The sequence below is a fragment of the Trichophyton verrucosum genome (assembly GCF_000151505.1).
Source record: "Trichophyton verrucosum HKI 0517 chromosome Unknown contig00065_1.f1.exp, whole genome shotgun sequence".
In the NCBI taxonomy this organism is placed as follows: Eukaryota; Fungi; Ascomycota; class Eurotiomycetes; order Onygenales; family Arthrodermataceae; genus Trichophyton; species Trichophyton verrucosum.
Genome location: NW_003315595.1, coordinates 14,580 through 33,898, shown reverse-complemented (window position 1 = coordinate 33,898; position 19,319 = coordinate 14,580). Strand labels below are relative to the sequence as shown.

The window sequence follows — 19,319 nt, the reverse complement described above, 5'->3', positions numbered from 1 at the left end:
CGAGTCCTGGATTAAGATGATGAAATAAAATACTAATTTTTCTGCATATCTCCCTCAAGGTCGTCAACATGTTGTTGTCTATGGCAACAGCCGCAACTTTAAAAAGAAGTGCCAGAGTTTGGAATAGTTTGCACGTGATGTTGACGTAAATTTCTTTTTTTATGTTTACCGAAGTATTTCTACCATGCAAGGAACAGAACCGAGAGGCAAGGATGTTGCTAGTGATACGAGATGCTTTTGCAGGGAGATGACGGTGTCTATAGTTTGGTAGCGAGGCATGAGACTGCCGGTTATATATATTTATATGGGTTCATTATCCCGTTCTATTATGGCAATGTTAGTCGAAACATCACAGCCAGCCATCACAGCCAGCGGGGAGGAAGATGAGTGACTTACCGGGTCGTAGAGCTTCTTGAGCTGTTGCATCAATTTTACCATCGAGTCATTCTTACTATAGCCAATATACTCCTTCTTTGCTATCCCAAGACCGTGTTCCGCGCTTATACTGCCATTGCGCTTCGCTATCCATTCATACACCCAGGGTTCGATCGCCTTCTCGACTTCCTTGCTATACTGGCGCACAGCAACATTCAGATGAAGATTGGAATCACCCATGTGTCCATAACCAACAACCTCATGAACTGGGAAGCTGTCATCATTTCCAATGAGACCGGCTTTTGAGAGACGGTCTCGCGTGTCATCAACAAGCTGGTACAACTCTGCTAGCGGTATCGACACGTCGTACTTGTACGTGCCACCAAGATGACTGAGCGACTCTGTGACACCCTCTCTCCAGCGCCATAGGGCTTGTGCTTGGGACTCGTCCTGGGCCAACACACCATCTGCGACAATACTCTCTCCCATGACATGCTCCAAGAAGGCCTCGAGTTTTGCATTGTCATGTTCGCCATTCGAAGCACTTGTCTCAACCAAGCAGTAAAACGGATATGACCCTTCAAGCGGGTGTTTTAAACCCGTAACCTTACGGACGATTTTTTGACTCTGTCCATCCATCAGCTCGAAGGCAGATAGGATTTCCGATAGCTGGCCCTTAGCTTCCAGGAAGGCCTTGCGAACATGTTCAAAACTTTCTAGACCAAAAAAAGCGACATTTGTTGCCTTTGGTCGTTGAGGGCATATTATCGAAACTCCAGTTATGATCCCTATTGTCCCTTCGCCGCCGATGAACAGTTGTTTTAGATCGTATCCAGTGTTATTCTTCCTTAGCAGGGACATATCTTCCATTATAGTCCCATCAGGCAATACCGCTTCAATTCCAAGGACGTTTCCATGTAAACTTCCGTATCGAAGTAAACGGAGACCTCCGGCGTTCGTTGCAACATTGCCGCCAATTTGACACGAACCCTTCGCACCTAGATCCAGGGGGAATATGTGCTTTCTCTCCGCCAGGTAGTTATCAGCAACCTCCAAAATTACTCCAGCATCAACAGCCAAGACTCCCGAATTCTCGTCAAAAGATCGAATGTTGTTCATGCGAGAGAGGTTCACAACAATCTCATCGAAAACAGGGACCGATCCTCCGACGAGGCCTGTATTTCCGCCCTGAGGCACGACGGCGAGCTTCTGCGAATTACAGTATTGAAGTATTTTGCTCACTTCTCCTGTCGTCTTTGGTCTCAGCACCAGTTTTGTGTGGCCTCTGTACTTTTTCATCCAGTCGCGGTTGAAGGGTTCGATATCGTCCGTTGCATCGGTCGTTACTCCATCCACAACAGCCGAACCTTCTCCCAGAAGCTCCTTGAAATACTGAACATGTTCTCCGGTCAATTGGGCAAAATTAGGGTTTCGTTTCAGTTTTGGGTATGCATCGGTAGTATATTTTGTTGCTTTTGAGGTTGGCGCATTGGCTGTCTCAGGAAGATGCCGGCTTGTCGAAGAAGAGAAATGGGCGATAGCAGGACGAAGGGCAGGGTAATTCGCGAATGTGATTCGGGCTCCCGTCGCCCCAGCGCGACGGAGAGCGTATGACAGCCTCCTTGAACTCAACATCACCGAAGGCTCCTGTGATATGCGAAGGCCGGAAATCCCTGGCTTGACCGTGTTGCATGAAGTTGTTGAGATCAAAGAAGCAAACTGCCGACCTCGGAATTAAATCCCGTGATCGGGCCTGGGCGCGGGAAGAAGCTTGAGCCTCATCTCGGCTTTTCCTCTTTCGACGTCAGTTTCTAGTTATTTTTAGCTATTAACAGGCAGTCTCAAGATTGACAGGGTTAATATCCCGATTGCTACTATCTATTAGATGCTATTGGGATATGTTATATTTTAGCCGGTAGAGAAGATCCAATTGCCCTGATGTTAACTAATATCCGGTGGTGCATCTGGGTGGTTTCTCGATGTCCACACAACAGGGCTCTCATAACAATCCGGTCTCCAGGCTCACATTAAGCAGGGGTACTAAAATTCTGAGTCTGTATGAATTTTCTACAGTCTACCTAACCATAAGAGATGAGAGACTACTACTAATCTATCTCTTCATGATCCTGGAATGGCCATTTCTGCAAAATGTCTTCCCGATCCTGCTCCGTCTCAGCAATCTCTAGCATATGTGCTTTTACATGAGCCATTCGCTCTGCTGCTTCTTCGTACATTTCGCTTGGTACCCAGCCGTCCACATTTATCCCAATAGCATCCCTAAGATTTTGCATTTGAGTATTCGCGGTCTTTTGTTCCGCATCTAGGTTCAGGCATTGTTTAACCTCTTCTGGTGTATATTTTAAAGGGTACTGTGTGTCTTTCATATTAGCAGCTGCAATCCCCGGCCAGTAGGAAGACATCTGGATGAGGGTTGCCTTAAGTGTTGTGTTATCACCTTCCCAGGGGCGATTGACGACATCATATAACCGGCTCCGCATCATACCGCTATAGCTTCCCATCGTACGAAAGTGGTTCAAATTATAGCGGCTGGTAAAGCCGAGGTAATAGTAATGAGTTTGTCTCCTTCGATACATTTCTTGTTCCAGCTCTTTTTCATCGTCGGGAAGCGAGTTAAAATCCTCCCTTAACGCAGGGAATTTAAAATTCTCTGAGTCTTCATCTCCATAGTTCTCAAAGTACCTTGGAATCTTTGCTTGGACAAAAAGAGGAAGGATTGAAGTGTGTTCCCAGTCAATAATGCCGCTGATTTCCCCAGCATCGTCTATAAATATATTATTCGGTGAGAAATCTGGGTGACGAATAGTTGGCTCATTAAGGAATTCCTGACTTGGAATTATATGCGGAGCGACTGAAAGGAAGTCTTCGAGGTTACGGATTTGCACCTCCGGATTTACTTTCTCGTTACCATACAGTCGCCTATATAGAGGCTCTCTAGGGTATCTTGGGGCCCCAAAGGCACGAAGCCACTCTAGTTCTCGGAGTCCAATAGAATTTAGCAATTCAGCAGGCAGCTTCCCTATACCGTGTTAGCCATATAGTATCTTCATTGACATACATTGAAAGATCATACAAGGGCCTTTGTTAGTTTTCAATTCTCCTCGCTTGTGATACCACCATAGGAACTCTGTGGAAGGCCCGACACAAAAGGTGTTATTGTCAGGGAGAACAACAACGTCAGTGCCGTGCTGTAAGGAGTCTGTAAAATAAAGGCTACCAAAAGATGGGAGCTTAAGGTTAAAAAGGAGGCTTTCAATGGCAACAATCTTTTCCATGGCCGATTTCCGTTCATCGAAGTTCATTGAATACCATGTCGCTTCCAGTTCCTTCCCCCTGGCCTTCTCCATTATGACATACTCTGCCCCAAGCGGATTAATGGCTGGGGAACTGCTCCAGTCCAGAACCTTGGGTATAGGAATGCCCTGCAGCCGAAGGTATTCAATCGTTGCAACCTCACTTGCAATCCCATAGGTAGGCGGAATGGTACATGGATAGGGTAACCGAGCAATAACTGCCAGTCCATCTTCGAATTTGGCTTCAAAGACACGGTATGAGCCGCCTTCGCCAATCTTAGAGAACTCTGTAATGTCATCTTCTGGCCGAGCTACAGACTTTGCGATGATATTTAGCAGTACATGCAGATTAAAATGCAGATGACGCTCTGATAGGCGCTTAGCTTCATTGTACCTTAAAAAACTGTTTAGCAATTCTGCTACTTATTTGTTGGTCAATAAGTTACCCAAAAGAGATCACTCACATCCATCTTCCAGATGTATAGTTGTAGAAGCTATGTCTCGAATCAAAGATGTCCTTGGTGGTTGATCCAGAACAAGAAGATACCTGTCGTATGCGAGCTACAGAAGACTTGGGCCATTGTCCCGCAGCACAACACGCTCTCAGTCTACAGAAAAGAAATAATTTTTTCATGTCTCCTGCGGCACAGTAGTCGAGTCCTCAGGGTTTGGATATCTTCTATCGTCCATGTTTAGGAGTCGTTAGTTAGCTAGGTAGACCAATTTCTGGTTCAGGATGGAGAATTGAATCCCCGACTTACGTTTCGCCCCAAGTGTCCCGTCTGGGTTGCCCCTTCCCTGTATCTAACAGACAACGGGTAACGATAGTTCTTAGGGCCTAGCCACGTAATCCAGAGCTATCGCTATCCTTAGGCTTGAAGTTTGCTGTATTGTTAGCTAAAGCCCACAACCATCTACAATATTGCAACATAGAAAATTCACCCTTAATCAAAATTGCTGTTTTAGGCCTCCATTTCAGGTCTATAGTTTCGCTAAATCTGTACCGTTTATTACTTCAAGCTAGCAATATACTCAAGCCCCCTCTTCTTTGCAATCTCTTTGACATATTCTTCGCCCTTTTCACCAAATATATCTACTCCCCAGAAGAGAGGTTGGCTGGCTCGGGCATTACGATCAAGCGCATTTATTTCTTCCATTGCGGATTGTGATAATTCAAAGTCTATATGCCAGTGCGTTAGAAATCATCCTGACTTGCATCACATCAATAGAAAGGGGCGCAAAGGCAACCAACTGACCCTTGAAGTTGTCGATAATTCGTTCAGGAGTAACACTTTTGGGAAGGACCACGGTGCCACGTTGGACATGCCATGCGATGAGGACTCGAGCAGAACTTACTCCATGTGCCTCCGCGATTTTTTGAATCTTTTCATCGTCCATTGCTCTGCAAACTACTTAGTCTTTACCGACGAAAGTCCTGGGACGAGTTGTGTGATATCATACCTAGGCATGTTGTGAAGATTGTTTCCCAGGGGACTGTATGCTTCCAACAGAATGTTCTTTTCGCACAAGTATTTCTTTAGATCATCCTGTTGAAAGTATGGGTGCGCCTCTACCTGGTTCACTGCCGGGGGAATTTCGGCGCTTTCATCCTTGTTAGACTGATATAAGAGAATACAGCACGGGAAGATTGTGCTATTTGGCAGACTCACTATGAAAGTAGGTCCTCGATTCTCTCTTTGCTAAAGTTGCTCACTCCAATGCTCCTTACTTTGCCCTTCTTAACTAGGGATTCCATTGCCCTCCACGTATCTTTGATGGTAACTTTATTGTCCAAAAGAAGTTGACCCGTTTCGGTATCCTTTGGAAACGCTGCTTCCCCGGGAACAAAGGCCACAGGCCAGTGCATTAAGTAAAGATCCAAATAATCAACTCCAAGGTCCCGAAGAGTCTTATCGCAGGCAGCCTCAACAAATTCGGGCCGGTGGTGGGTATTCCATAGTTTAGAAGTCAAGAAAACCTCCCCTCGAGGAACTCCGGAATTCTTCAAGCCCAGGCCAACTTCTGTCTCATTTTTATAGGCAAATGCGCCATCGATATGCCTGTATCCTGCCTTGAGTGCTACCTCGACCGCTTTCTCAACTTCGTGCGGTTTAGATTGCTGTCAATTAGTTATGGTTGTGTTAACTAGCAGGTTCCAACCAAAATCATCACAAACTCTTCGGTTGTTCCGGATGCATATACTAACCCATGTTCCCAAGCCCACTGCCGGTATCTTATACCCGGAATTGAGAGTGAAGGTGACTTTGCTTGCCATTTCCTATTGTGTCTTCCAGGGAATCCCTTGCTCGGAGAATTTGTGTATTCAACCAGAGGATCTGGGATTGAGCGGCAGGTGTGCCTACTTTTATAGACGACACTGCTATTCCGAAACCCCTCACTTTCCCTAGGAGAAACCGCCATAAAATTAGTTACCCCACACTTGCATGCCTTTGCATACCCTGAGCACGAAGAAGCATGCCATCGTTTACCGAAGCCAATTAGGTTGATTTTATCCATGGAGTTGGTGCAACTTTTGTCATTATTGAGTAATCAGTCCATGCATGTACTTGTTCGTTTATTAACTCTTGCATCTTCCACCAGCATCCCCACTTGACCGGCTCATTGGATAGTTACCTTCGCCCACTCCTTTCCTTGTCACTGTATTCGTTCGATAATCGGCCCGGAAAGGCCGGTTCTACGGGCAAACAAGGTGTTGAACCTCTGGAGACCCCAGGAGTGGGCATTCTCTGACCGCCTGGCTCGATATCATATGCAGCATTGCCATCGTTGGCATATACAGCGCCCGTATATAGTTGCCACCGGGGTTTGAATCCGGCTAAAATGAATGCCATCATCTGAAGCCGAAAATACCACCCGCCGTTCAAAAAGAAAAGAATGCCGGTGAGAGGTTAATTAGCTTGTTAGTGTCAACATGTGCTACTTGCTATAATTAGTTCTCTATTATTTATGTCCAGGGGAAGCTAAGCACTCACAACATCGAAAATCTGCTTCAGCCCGTTGATATATTTTTTACTGTTAATTCTGATAGTTGTCTGCTTCAGAGCTGAGGCACTGACGCCCGTCAATGGTCCACTAAAGGGCATTTTCAAATACTGGTAGCAGAGTTTCCCTTGCCAGGACGGAATTAATCCACACGAATGTGAAGTTAAGTTGTGGAAACCACAGTATTCTTGCCAGAGGTCAATATTATGGCGATGGAATCGGTCCCTAGTCAAATAAGCAGAGAGTTGTTGTGTAGGAAGAGTGGTGTAAATGAATAGACCGCCCAAGCCGCGCGCTTAGCTTGGCGCGCGGATTGCTTGGACGGAGCTCCAAGGCACCCGCAACTCACGTCAACCCGTAACTCATCTATCTGTCTGCTGTGAAAGCTCGCTCAGCAACGCACCAACCTACCACGCCGCCATAAAAGCCACGATAGCCTTCTTGCCTGTTTGTATCCTTTATTACCGACTTTTTATCCCGAGTGGTGGCCAATTTAAAAGTTCAGCATGGCTTCAGGATACGACAGAGCTCTTTCAGGTAGGTAGAGCACCCACCAGGTTCAATCACCAGCCCGCTAACAATTATCTTACAGTCTTTAGGTATTGCTTCACTTGTTGTTCTAGCGGGTTTCTTCGTCTCTAACCTGTCACTATAGTCCCGATGGACATGTCTTTCAAGTAGAGTATGCCTTGGAGGCTGTCAAGCGAGGTAAACAATACCCTTTCTGCCTATAGCCCTGCAGGTCAGGTTCCGCCAAACTGACACCGAGTAGGCACTTGCGCTGTTGGAGTGAAAGGTGAGGGCATTGTGGTGCTCGGTTGCGAGAAGCGTTCGGCGATGAAGCTACAAGATACACGAATTACACCCTCGAAAATCGGTCTCATTGACAACCACGTTTGTCTCGCCTTTGCTGGTCTTAATGCCGATGCTAGAATATTGGTCGACAAAGCTAGAGTAGAGGCTCAGTCACACCGACTTACGGTTGAGGACCCGGTGACGATTGAGTATATTACGAAATATGTTGCTGGTGTCCAACAACGATACACACAGAGTGGTGGTGTCCGTCCTTTTGGAATCAGTACCCTGATTGTTGGCTTCGATAACGGTGACAAGACACCCCGACTCTACCAGACAGAACCCTCCGGCATATACTCTGCATGGTGCGTTGATCTCGGGTCTAAGATAAAAAAAAAATATATAGTATGATGCGCAATGAGCTAATGCTCCAGTTTAGGAAAGCCAACGCCATCGGCCGATCTAGCAAGACCGTCAGGGAGTTCCTTGAGCGAAATCACAAGGACGGTATGGACCGGGAGGCTACTATCCAGCTTACTATTAAATCTCTTCTTGAGGTTGTGCAGACGGGTGCGAAGAATATCGAGATTGCCATCATGGCCCCCGGAAAGCCAATGGAGCTTCTCCCTAACGACGAGATTGAGGCCCATGTTAAGAGCATAGAAGCTGAGAAGCAGGAAGAGGCGGCCAAAAAGAAGACTGGCAGGACTCCTGGCACGGGAACTGCCACTCTATTGCCCAGACAGTCTGGCGAAGGCTCCTCTAGCTGAAGCGCGGCAGATGGCTATGGCGTTGAGGAGTAAACGAACATCAAGACGAATACAATTTTATCAAAAGAAAAAGATTTATCTTCTTCTATTACGGCCTGCTCTTATATGGTATAAATAATTGTATCTATCCCTTTTGAAGAGGCACCCGTTCTTCGTGTACGTCGTAAAACATCATACGGTCGCTCTATCCAAGTCTATTTGGCGCATCCTTCACATCAAATATCGACCGTTCTGCCTCCGCCCTTACTCTCTCGTCCTTCAGCATCCTCGAGTCCTTTCGCGGATTCTCTCCTTCTACCTTCACAGCTGGCTTTGGCGTAAGGGCGTCTATAACGAAATGGTTATCGCAATGTGGGCAGTACTCGTCGCTACATCCAGCAAAATGTCAGATGGTCAAAACTCCAACAGGTTAAACAGTGACAGTAACGCACCTCTCTTCAAATTCATTGGCATCCTTTCTAAAACACTTCTTACACTTCTTGCAAGCAAGAGTCTAGTATAGTCGTTAGGTACGCCTGATCCTCCCTCTCGTTTGGTATCTTCAGCTCACCATCTCTGTCGAGGGAAGTAGCTGGTGGGTTTCCTGCTCCCTGTGACAGTCCGCGCAGTCGAACCATTTACGGCCTAACAATGTAAGCATAGCACTCCCCCCAGGTATCGTTTTATTCGGCGAGCTTACAGCATGGCGATCGAACCGCGACTTGAGCGTTAAGGACGTGTTTGCTGTTATGAAGCATGCGGGTTAGCGGAGGCCGTTTCGTACACAAGTGAGCAGCAACATCGAGTATCAGACATACCACATCTTGACGACACAGGATGGTCCCAGAGAAACAGGCTGTTGTGCACTGGAAATCCGTAAAAAATGGCAGACAAGTGGTTATCCCACCAACTTGACCGGGTTGCGGGTGGGCTGTCAAAAGTTCATCCAGCGACTCCTGGAGATTCTGATATTTCCTGCCATCCGATGCCCGCCAAGAGGGCCACAGATGAAGAATCGGACTGAAATAGCTGGCAGACGACAGTCGGAATACTTTGAAATATTACTCCAGCCTACTTCTATTCTCTATATCACGATCTCAGGCTCGACAACCAGATGCCCGACCAAAAAGGGGCCCACAGATTTTATCTCCAGCCATAACTAGCTACCCTGTAAACGTGTAAATGACCCAGTCAACGATGGTAACGGCACATCAACTCTTCCTATGCCGGCGACTCCATCTTGATCTCCTCTGACATCGACTATTGGGATATTCATATAAAGGCCGCCGGAGCCAGCTACTTCCGTCTGGCGCCATCAGAAAAAAAAAAGCGCCCAGAAACACAGAAACAGCCCCTATTTAAATAACTAGGCCTGGGCCGCCAGGAACAAAAATCTTCTTCATCGGCCTAGACCAACGAGATCAGGATAACCTGAACATATCCGTGGGCTAAAGATGACAGCCTCACCTGTGGAGAAGAAGTATGACTTTGGCGGACCGTAAGTTTCTCCCCCGGCTCGATACATCTATGTCCTCCCTCAGGTTGGCTGACGATGATACCTGCAGACCGGGTGCGGCAGCCATAACATTTGGCCTTCCGGTGCTGCTGCTCTTCTTTGCATTCGGGTGCAACGATGTGACTGGCTGTCCGGTGCCGTCACTGCTGTACCCGAAGACATTTACCTGGGAGCAGTTCAAGCTGGAGAGCGGATGGCCGGCCGGGGGCATCTGGGACCTTTTCAGCTGGAACGTTACCGCTGTCGTGTTGGGCTACTATCTGGTCAGCTTGGTCCTGTGGAAATTTCTACCAGCGCAGGAGATCAAGGGAACGAAGCTCGTTCACCATGGGAAAGGATTGGATTACCGCTTCAACGGTGAGTACTTGTTCTCTTGACTGTGCGCGGAGACCAGAGCTGACGGAGTATAGCATTCTCATCAAGTATTGTACATTTGGCTGTCTGTGCCATTGGAACATACTTCCAGGGCGCCAATTTCTTCGTCTGGACGTATATCACAGACAATTACGTGCAGCTGCTCACGGCCAACATTGTGATAGCCTATGCAATCTCTGTCTATGTCTATCTCAAGAGCTTCAGCGTGGATACCAATTATCCTAACAAGGACCTGCGTGAGCTGGCTATCCGTGGAAATACAGACAATACCATCTATGACTTTTATATCGGCCGCGAGTTGAATCCTCGTGTCACTCTTCCTCTTTTCGGTGAAGTGGATCTCAAGACCTGGCTAGAGCTGCGTCCAGGCCTTACCGGCTGGGTCCTGCTGGACCTCGCCTTTGTCGCAAAGCAATACCGTACTTATGGGCGGTTGTCGGATAGCATTGTCTTTACCGCGTTTGTGCAGACGTACTATGCTCTTGACGGCCAACACAAGGAGTCGGCCATCTTGACTATGATGGACACTACCACCGACGGACTTGGATTTATGCTTACGTTTGGTGATATTGTCTGGGTTCCGTTCCTGTACTCAACTCAGTGCCGCTATCTCTCCGTATATCCGGTACACCTTGGTTGGGCGGGCGTCGCAATTGTTAGTGCCGTGTTTGCTATGGGCTTGTACATCTTCCGAGCATCAAACACCCAGAAGAACGTCTTCCGCACACGCCCAAATGATCCGAGTGTGGCTGGGCTATCTTATATCCAAACAAAGCGAGGAACCAAGCTGTTGACATCTGGATGGTGGGGCATATCCCGCCATATCAACTATTTTGGCGACTGGTTGCAGGCTTCTCCCTTCAGCTGGCCTACGGGCTTAGCCGGTTACATGATCTTGCCAGCCGGGAGTGCTGCTGCTGCTGCTGCTACTCAGCAGACATTCACCATGTTGGACGGCAGGGAGGTAGTTCAGGGGGAAGCGAAGGGCTGGGGTATTATTTTTACGTACTTTTACGTGCTTTACTTTGCCATCCTGCTGATGCATCGTGAACGACGAGACGACGGGGCATGCTTTAAGAAGTATGGTGAGGACTGGAACAGGTACAAGGCTATTGTCAAATGGAGGATTCTACCATGGGTTTATTAGATGGACGTCGGCGGGATCAGGTTTAGACTTGGAGTAATACAGCGACTTAGAGGCCGGGTTATATAGATGATGGCATGCAACATAATCTTCTACGAAGCACACTTTTCAATGCGTATACCCCCTGTATTCATAGACCATATGTAGCTAACAATAGATCTATGAATCACATTCTAACATTGTAACTTCGCCCATACTGTACATATGTCTTTCCAGCGCATCTCTCTTATCCTAGACCTCGGTATCTGGATATCATCACACTCACAGCCCTGTCTCCATGACCCTGTAGCCGTTGGTCACACACCCTGATATCCATGCATACAATGACCGGCACGACGGGTAAGAACAAGCTCAAGCTTTGGCCCCTTACAAGCCACTCTATCCAACACTATTCAAAAACCTCCTTTAATGCATAAATATAGTAAAATATGTTGGATATCAATAAACCTAGTTAGTAGCTGGTGCTGCACCCCCCTAGAGCATCACCCAAGCTATGCGTGGCAATAGGCCTTTTGCTAGGACACGGTGCGTGGCATCTGCGCGGCCAGCAGGGGGCCTGTGTGGGGGCGGCCGTGGCGCGTGGCAGTAGTGCCTGGCCCGCTGGTGACGTCGTCCTCCTCGTCTCCGCTGCTTGAACTAGCCAAACCTCCAAAAAATAATTCCAATTAGTTATATTTACCAAACATCGACCGACCTCGCGCTGCTGCTCTGCTGCTAACCACCAGCCTCCTCCGCTGCCTGCGCTGCTGAGATGAAAACGCCCGTCTACGACTCTCGCTGCCTGGTTCGATCGTTCAGAAAAAGCAAAGACGGAGGCACCTCGCCATAGGGTGGTGTGTCCAACTGCAAGACTGCCTCCCTCCCTCTCGGCAGCTGGAGGACCCCCGGATGAGCCACCACCACCACACCTCCCTCCTGGCCAACCTACCGACGCACACGTCTCGAAGCCTTTAGTCTCCTGATCCTGGGATGTTTAGCTCCGACTGCGCCGCCTGCTGCTCTACTTAATCGCCTGTCTCGCCCTTGCTGGCCGGTGTATGGATACTACTGCTTTGGCCGAGTTCGCTGAGACAGTCTTGGACGGCTGCCTTGGAACGGTGGTGATTCTATTCGACCTACGCAGCTTGCGGCTACCACCAGCTGTTTAACTATGAATGCAAATGATGAAGATGGAACGGACCAGCAGTCTATCGTCAGTCGCAAAAATCCCTGTTCTGCCTTTCTATTATATGTTGAGAAGCTGTGGATACTAACTAGCAATGACTTCCACATGTTCAGAAGCCGGTCTCGTCGCTGCTATCACACTTCGAGAACCTCTCTCATACCAAACGTGAAGCTCAGGATGGGCCGGGATCGCTGCTAAAATCACCGCCAGCAGCAGATAATGTCGCGACAGGCCGAGTTTCCTTGGATCTGCCTCGATCAAACACATCATGGGGTGGTTCCCAGCGGCCGAGTCAGGGCTTCTTGCGGCCCCAACAGACTGGAGACTCCCCTACCCGACGACCCCAGTCACGCCCGCTATCTATGAACTTACAATCCTCGCCTCCTGGACGGCCGATATACACTGCGGAATCGTCTCGAGCTCCGCCGCAACCAAACTTCTCGTACAGCCAGAGCCTCCCGCATACCCAGAGCCGCCCACCCCACGCTTTTTATGCGCCTAATGGTCATGCGACATCAAATGAGCCCTCCAGCAGCCCTCCGTCATCCTCGCGCACCTCTACACGCCCGACGACACCGCTCGACAGCCCGTCACACTCCGTGTCCATAGACATCAGGCGTACTACTCCAGTGAGCCAGCGGACTGGGCATGTCGGGAAGAGCACTTCGGTACCACCGCCCGTGAATAGAGCGGAGAAGCCAAAGATTCCTCTTCGGAAGCCAGGTCTCTCACCCGGACATGATGCCCCAGCCTCGAATACTCTTGCTCCGCTGCCGTCATCCCAGCGTACGTCGATGGATGATAGAATATCACCGTTTAGTACCCCTCCTAGCAGCCCGGAGAAAGGACCTGGAACGCCAAAGCTCAACGGAGTCCTCGAGCCATTGAGTCTGGGTGAAGCCCATGTCACAAGTCGAATACAACAATCGCAACCAGCTCCGCGGCCTTCACCGGGACCAATTTCCAGAGAAGGGCCTCCGGTATCAAGGCTAACGAAGGGTAACCTGATCAGTGGCACTGTTCCAAACGCAATATCACCTCGTCTACCTCCAGCCGTCGGCGCAAAAGCTGCAGCTGCTATCCCTATTCCACAGCCCTTTAATCGGCCAAATGACGACGATGATCAACCCGTCCGGCAGAATGCGCAGGGGCGACGCCCTTCTCCTGCGCCACCCCGTAGGTTGGACACATCAAGGGCTGCTTTGGGGCTGCACAGGGAAGATCTACCCAGTCCTCAACGAGTAGTATCTGCCGTCGAACCTCAAGCTCCAAACCCATACAAACTGCCCCCAAGGTCATTGAGCATCAAACATTCTAAACCGACACCTCCCCCTCCCCCGCCTCCTCGAAGAGAAACAAGTAATCTCTCTGTCAAGTCAAATCAAAACACAAACCGCCCTCCGCCGCCTCCCTCGAACCCTCCAACTCGCTATCGACCGCCAGTAACTGCAACTACCAATGATAAGGATGCAATCAAGTCTCTAGAACAGCTCACACGCCGCCCGGAGCCCGTTGTTGTCACTGATACAGACATCCATCCGGATGCTACCCTTACAAACCGTCGTCCTCCTTTTTTCAGGTCTGGAGCGGCAGATGTGTACACTAAGTATGATACTCGGGTATTTGATGTATGCGGACAATACGCATGCACAACAGGCTTCTATACTAGGGTTTGGGATCTTGTAACGGGGGAGATGGTCATGAGTTTAAACCACGGTGAGACAGTGAAAGGCTCTGCAATTGCATTCAAGCCAGGCAGAACTGTTGATGAAGAAGGAGCTATAATATGGATTGGTACCACCGCCGGGGAACTACTGGAGGTTGACGTCAGGACTCAGGCGATTCTTAACACGAGGCCAGCTCACTCTCGTCGGGAAATTATCCGGATATACAGATACCAAAAGGAACTCTGGTCTCTGGACGATGAAGGAAAACTTCTAGTATGGGTCCCAGATGAGTCAGGTGCCCCGAACCTTCAATACAGTTACAACCACCCGTATGACCGCATGGTAAAGGGGCATACATTTTCAATGGTTGTCGGAGACACCATCTGGTATGCCACTGGCAAGGAAGTGCGGCTCTACAGACCCCACGCACAAGATACCGCCTTTCAAGTGCTTACATCACCTCTGGGTAAACATCATTCAAGCGAAGTGACCTGCGGAACAATGACCACGAGTAACGGTGGTATGGTATACCTTGGGCATGCAGATGGCAAAGTAACAATATACAGCTCAAAAGACTATGCTTATCTTGGTACTGTCACCGTCAGTATGTACAAGATTAGTTCCCTAGCTATGGTCGGCGACTATCTATGGGCGAGCTACAAGACCGGCATGATCTACGTATACGATACCTCAACGAACCCGTGGACAGTCAAAAAGGATTGGAGCGCTCATAACCATGGGGTTTGCGGGATAACACTTGACCTGAGCTCAGTGTGGACTGTTAACAAGCTCCAAGTTATATCACTTGGTGTTGACAACTATCTTCGTATTTGGGATGCCATGCTCGAGGAAGACTGGCTTGGTATGTTAATTCCTCCTTTTTTTAACTCATGCCTATATACATACTAATTGCTCCCTACTGCAGAGGCCAGGATGCAAAGTAGAGACGTTGAATATTGCCAATTCAATGAAATTTCAGCCGCAATTGTCACCTGGAATGCTGGTGCAACTGTTCCTGGCAAGTTACCAAATAGCAATTTCATTCGAGACGCTATTCACCCTGAAAGTGCTCCGGACATATTGGTGTTCGGCTTCCAAGAGCTTGTCGACCTTGAAGATAAGAAGATCACTGCAAGTTAGTAAACCTACACTTCTGTTTACAACAAAAGCACCCACTAACGACATTTTTAGAGAGTTTCCTGAAAGGCAAAAAGAAAGATGCCGACAAAGAGAGGATGAGTAGGCAATACCGTGTCTGGAAGGATTATCTTGCATTGTGCATCCGTGAACATATGCCGATTAACGAGTCCTATGTCTTGCTCCACACCGCAAGCTTGATTGGACTGTTTACTTGTGTATTCGTAAGGCAAGAAACGCGCGAAAGGATCACGAACGTAAGCGCAGCGGAGGTTAAACGTGGAATGGGCGGTCTTCATGGAAATAAGGTACGTACTCTCCTCATCATGTCTTCTGATGGGCAATACTAATCAGTTATCGGTAGGGCGCCCTCATTCTCAGATTTCTCCTGGATGACAGTTCTCTGTGCTTCGTCAACTGCCACTTAGCGGCTGGCCAAAGCCAGACAGCGCACAGAAATAACGACATCGCTGCCATTATGGAAAGCGAAGCACTTCCCAGAGAACCCAGCATGTCAGCTCGAATTGATCGCTATACTGGTGGTGGAGACGGATCGATGATTCTCGACCATGAAATATGCATATTAAACGGAGATCTCAATTACCGCATCGACTCAATTCCTCGAAATACAGTGATCGAAGCCGTTAAAGCTAATAACCTTCCAAAACTGCTTGATCGAGACCAACTTTTGGCCTCAAAGCGCAAGAATCCTGGGTTCCGGCTTCGCACATTCAATGAAGCGCCCATAACCTTTGCACCAACATATAAATACGATGTTGGCACTGATGATTACGATTCAAGCGAGAAAAAGCGAGCACCGGCATGGTGTGATCGGCTTCTATATCGTGGCTTCGGTCGCATCAAGCAATTGGAGTATAGACGGCATGAAGTTCGTGTATCCGACCACAGACCAGTCAGCGGCACTTTCAAGATAAGAGTCAAGTCCATAATTCCAAAGAAGCGAACGGCAACATGGGAAAGTTGCCAGGAAGAATTTCTCACTGAGAAGCAACGCCTGGCTACTGAAGCTAGGTATGTACTCCCCACCTTTGTTTACCGCGACGGCTGTTTGACATCATTTACTAACCCCTTGATAAATAGTGTGTCTTATCTTGTCCGCTTTCTAGGACTGAGCCCACGAGAAGCTTATGCCCTAATAACATCGCCACCAGGGGTATAATTATAACCCTTCTTTACCGCATGTCTGTTTTTACTCGCTTTTTCCTCGTGGCACTGAGGAGTAGCCTTCTTTCCTTTACATCCGCGCTCTTACGAATTTATGATACCACATAGAACAAGTCATGACGAGTGATGCCTGTATTCTTATCATCCCCATAGTCGCATTTAATTGAGCATCATTTTTCCGTTTCCTTGAGCTTTGTTATTCTTCTAATCTTGTAAATAGCCGCAGTTGAGCTTTACCATTGTGCTAGATTCAGGAGGATGCGATTCAATCAAATAATGCGTCTTTGATGTAATTCTTCCAGATTCATGGACGGGCTTCAGTATGTACTCCGCTATGCCCAGGTGTACAAGGCAGCAGGCCATTGATATCCGCCTTTCCCAACAAACAAGGGTCTTCCGCATTTGTTTCCTTTCGCTTCTCCATATCTGGATACAGCTTACAATTCAAGTAGTAACTAATGTCACTCTCACCATCAAACTCCTCCGTAGTAAACCCACTACCCAAATACCCCCATCGATTCCCACTCCAATATTCAATATCATAATCCTCAAACTTAGGCTCGCGCATAACGTCGAAGAAAGCAAGCCGACTACCCGGCCACATCACGATGTTGCCATCTTTTCTCCCCTGTTTGAACCAACTGCTGCACGGATCGGCCCAGGCAGTACGTCTCAAGTAGACTTTAGCATGTTCATGAAACGCAGCAGCCGCGCTCTCCTTGGGGCTTAGGCGGCGAATATGCTCTTTGCGCATCTTCCTGATGACGGATAAGAAATAATTGGAGTATAAGGTGAGCAGGGGTAGTGCAGAGCCCTGCGCCAGGGGCCCGTAGGGGCCGGTATACGTGAAGTAATTGGGAACATTGGGAACACTGACAGCTACATAAGCGTCTGGCTCTCGTGCCCAACGCGTAGCTAAGTCCTTCTTATCAAGGCCAATGATGGGGAATCGAGGACGGAATGAAGTGTCGAATCCTGTGGCACAGATAATGACATCCACTTCTACCTCTTTGCCGTCGGGGTCTAGAAATCCCTTTTCGGTAATTTGCTTGATGGCTTCGGTATAGCAGGTTGTCTTCTCACCCACAAGAGCTTCGAGATATCCATTTCCTGGAGTGGCGCGTCGGCAACCGACGTTAAAGTTAGTGGGTATTATTGTATCTTTAAGCCGTTGATTATCTCCGAGCTTCGACGTCATTTCCTTATAGGAGAACTATCAATACCAGATATCTGTTAGTAGTGTGACCACATTGGTAGTTAATTACCGGAAGTGAACCCACCTCATTTGCATCATCGGACTCTTTGCTATTTCTTAGAACGAATCGAAATCTACTGTTTAGTTCATCTTCGATCATTTTTCTGTATGTTCTGTATTTTTCAGGGTCATCCCTCCATAGTTTCTTTTGTTCTTCATCATCTAGTATCAAATTAGCAGTAGTCCACTGATAGATACAAAGTACACGTCGACTCACAAGAAAAGTTCGATCCCCCTTTTCCGGCATATTTAGGTCCGAATCCAGCAGTGATCCAAGTAGGGGTTCTCACCCAGGTATACAGTCTGTCAGCGTCATTGTATACAGCTGCCACTGTCTGTACCCCTGAGCTTCCAGAGCCGATAACAGCAACCCGTTTGGCTCTTAGGTTATATCCTTCTTCATACTGTGCGGTGTGAAACAGTTTGCCTTTGAAGGACGTAAGGCCGGGTATGTCTGGCCATTTCCAAGCACTTTGTCTAGGTATAAGCATCCAAAGTAGAATACTTACTCTAGGAGATAGGTGGTAAAAAAAGTGCTATGCTCACTTTAAGATTCCCGTCCCTGTCAAGAATAAGTCACATTCCTCGACCCAGGTATTGACAACAGCGTCAGTTGTGTCCCTTTCCTGGACAGTAATTAACCACTTCGACCTGTCTTCATCCCATTCAGCTCGAATGACAGAAGTTCGCAATCGTATATACTTCATCATCCCCTCTTCCTCAACTATCCCTTTAAAGCATTCCCAGATCTCCTTTGATGGGGAGTAATACTTTGTCCAGTCGGGATTTGGTCTCCAGGGGAACTGGTAGCTAGCACTTGGCACATCACAGGCACAACCTGGGTATCTATTCTCCAGCCACGTACCGCCAACATCATGGTTCTTTTCATAGCATATGAATTCTACCCCAGAGTCACCTTCTGCCCCAAATTCCTTCACGGCATGGTGTAGGAAATCGATTCCCGCTGGACCACAGCCGGCCATGATGATCTTGAACGACTCCTTTCCCGGAAATGGCTCATTGATCATATGTTCGGAGACACGATAGCCGCTTGGCGAGACATAGTCCCATTCTTCAGAGACCATCGGACGAGTTATAGATGCCGGGTGGGGGATATCCGGGTTGTTACTCCCCAGGCCTCGAACCTGTCGCTGAGCCTCCATGGCGCTGGACTTTCACTCCGTCACCAGTAACCACCAAGTGTAGAGTCTCTTCCGGAGTATCTAGCCCGGGAGAAGACAGGAAGAAGAGTTACCATGCCCAGACGGTACCCCAGACATGGCGAGAAAAGCCACGCTGGCCGGGTATTTCTGCAGACTCCTTGCAATGGCGGATGTAAAGGCGTCAGGGAGTTAATGACATTTGCGTGGTGGGAAAGCCGCCCAGGGTCCTCAACAGGCGACCTTAGTCTGCGTCTTATATCAACACCGGCAAGGTGGCCGAGCGGTCTAAGGCGCCAGATTAAGGCTAACCTTAATCAGTAATAATCAGCGGTGATCACCACCCAAGATATTCTGGTCCTCCTTGAGGGCGTGGGTTCGAATCCCACCCTTGTCACTTTTCTTTTTTTCCTTTTTTTTTTCTTTTCTTTTGGTCAACCTCCCAAGCAACGTCCATCACAGTGTTTTTTTTTTTTTTTTTT

At 48.2% G+C, this 19,319-nt stretch overlaps 6 protein-coding genes across 6 annotated transcripts; 3 read left to right on the top strand and 3 right to left on the bottom strand.

The window, feature by feature from the left end:
• Nucleotides 1–300: 300 nt before the first annotated feature.
• TRV_00678 (uncharacterized protein) lies at nucleotides 301–2,010 on the bottom strand (the record flags this gene model as incomplete). Its single annotated transcript, XM_003025106.1, has 1 exon — nucleotides 301–2,010. One exon carries the CDS (start codon nucleotides 2,008–2,010, stop codon nucleotides 301–303), a length of 1,710 nt encoding a protein of 569 aa, XP_003025152.1.
• A 470-nt stretch (nucleotides 2,011–2,480) lies between these two features.
• TRV_00676 (aldehyde reductase I (ARI), putative) lies at nucleotides 2,481–5,961 on the bottom strand (the record flags this gene model as incomplete). Its single annotated transcript, XM_003025105.1, has 7 exons — nucleotides 2,481–3,412; nucleotides 3,467–4,080; nucleotides 4,701–4,866; nucleotides 4,943–5,088; nucleotides 5,148–5,305; nucleotides 5,416–5,805; nucleotides 5,893–5,961. 7 exons carry the CDS (start codon nucleotides 5,959–5,961, stop codon nucleotides 2,481–2,483), a joined length of 2,475 nt encoding a protein of 824 aa, XP_003025151.1.
• A 1,565-nt stretch (nucleotides 5,962–7,526) lies between these two features.
• On the top strand, nucleotides 7,527–8,254 carry TRV_00675 (uncharacterized protein; the record flags this gene model as incomplete). The annotated part of the gene is made up of 2 exons (XM_003025104.1): nucleotides 7,527–7,849; nucleotides 7,891–8,254. The coding sequence occupies 2 exons, from the start codon at nucleotides 7,527–7,529 to the stop codon at nucleotides 8,252–8,254; spliced, it is 687 nt and encodes a 228-aa protein (XP_003025150.1).
• A 1,461-nt stretch (nucleotides 8,255–9,715) lies between these two features.
• On the top strand, nucleotides 9,716–11,271 carry TRV_00674 (uncharacterized protein; the record flags this gene model as incomplete). Its single annotated transcript, XM_003025103.1, has 2 exons — nucleotides 9,716–10,106; nucleotides 10,160–11,271. 2 exons carry the CDS (start codon nucleotides 9,716–9,718, stop codon nucleotides 11,269–11,271), a joined length of 1,503 nt encoding a protein of 500 aa, XP_003025149.1.
• A 1,147-nt stretch (nucleotides 11,272–12,418) lies between these two features.
• On the top strand, nucleotides 12,419–16,417 carry TRV_00673 (uncharacterized protein; the record flags this gene model as incomplete). The annotated part of the gene is made up of 5 exons (XM_003025102.1): nucleotides 12,419–12,460; nucleotides 12,547–14,962; nucleotides 15,026–15,235; nucleotides 15,292–15,545; nucleotides 15,602–16,417. 5 exons carry the CDS (start codon nucleotides 12,419–12,421, stop codon nucleotides 16,415–16,417), a joined length of 3,738 nt encoding a protein of 1,245 aa, XP_003025148.1.
• Nucleotides 16,418–16,726: 309 nt separating this feature from the next.
• TRV_00672 (flavin-binding monooxygenase, putative) lies at nucleotides 16,727–18,840 on the bottom strand (the record flags this gene model as incomplete). The annotated part of the gene is made up of 4 exons (XM_003025101.1): nucleotides 16,727–17,635; nucleotides 17,703–17,839; nucleotides 17,895–18,154; nucleotides 18,224–18,840. 4 exons carry the CDS (start codon nucleotides 18,838–18,840, stop codon nucleotides 16,727–16,729), a joined length of 1,923 nt encoding a protein of 640 aa, XP_003025147.1.
• Nucleotides 18,841–19,319: the final 479 nt, after the last annotated feature.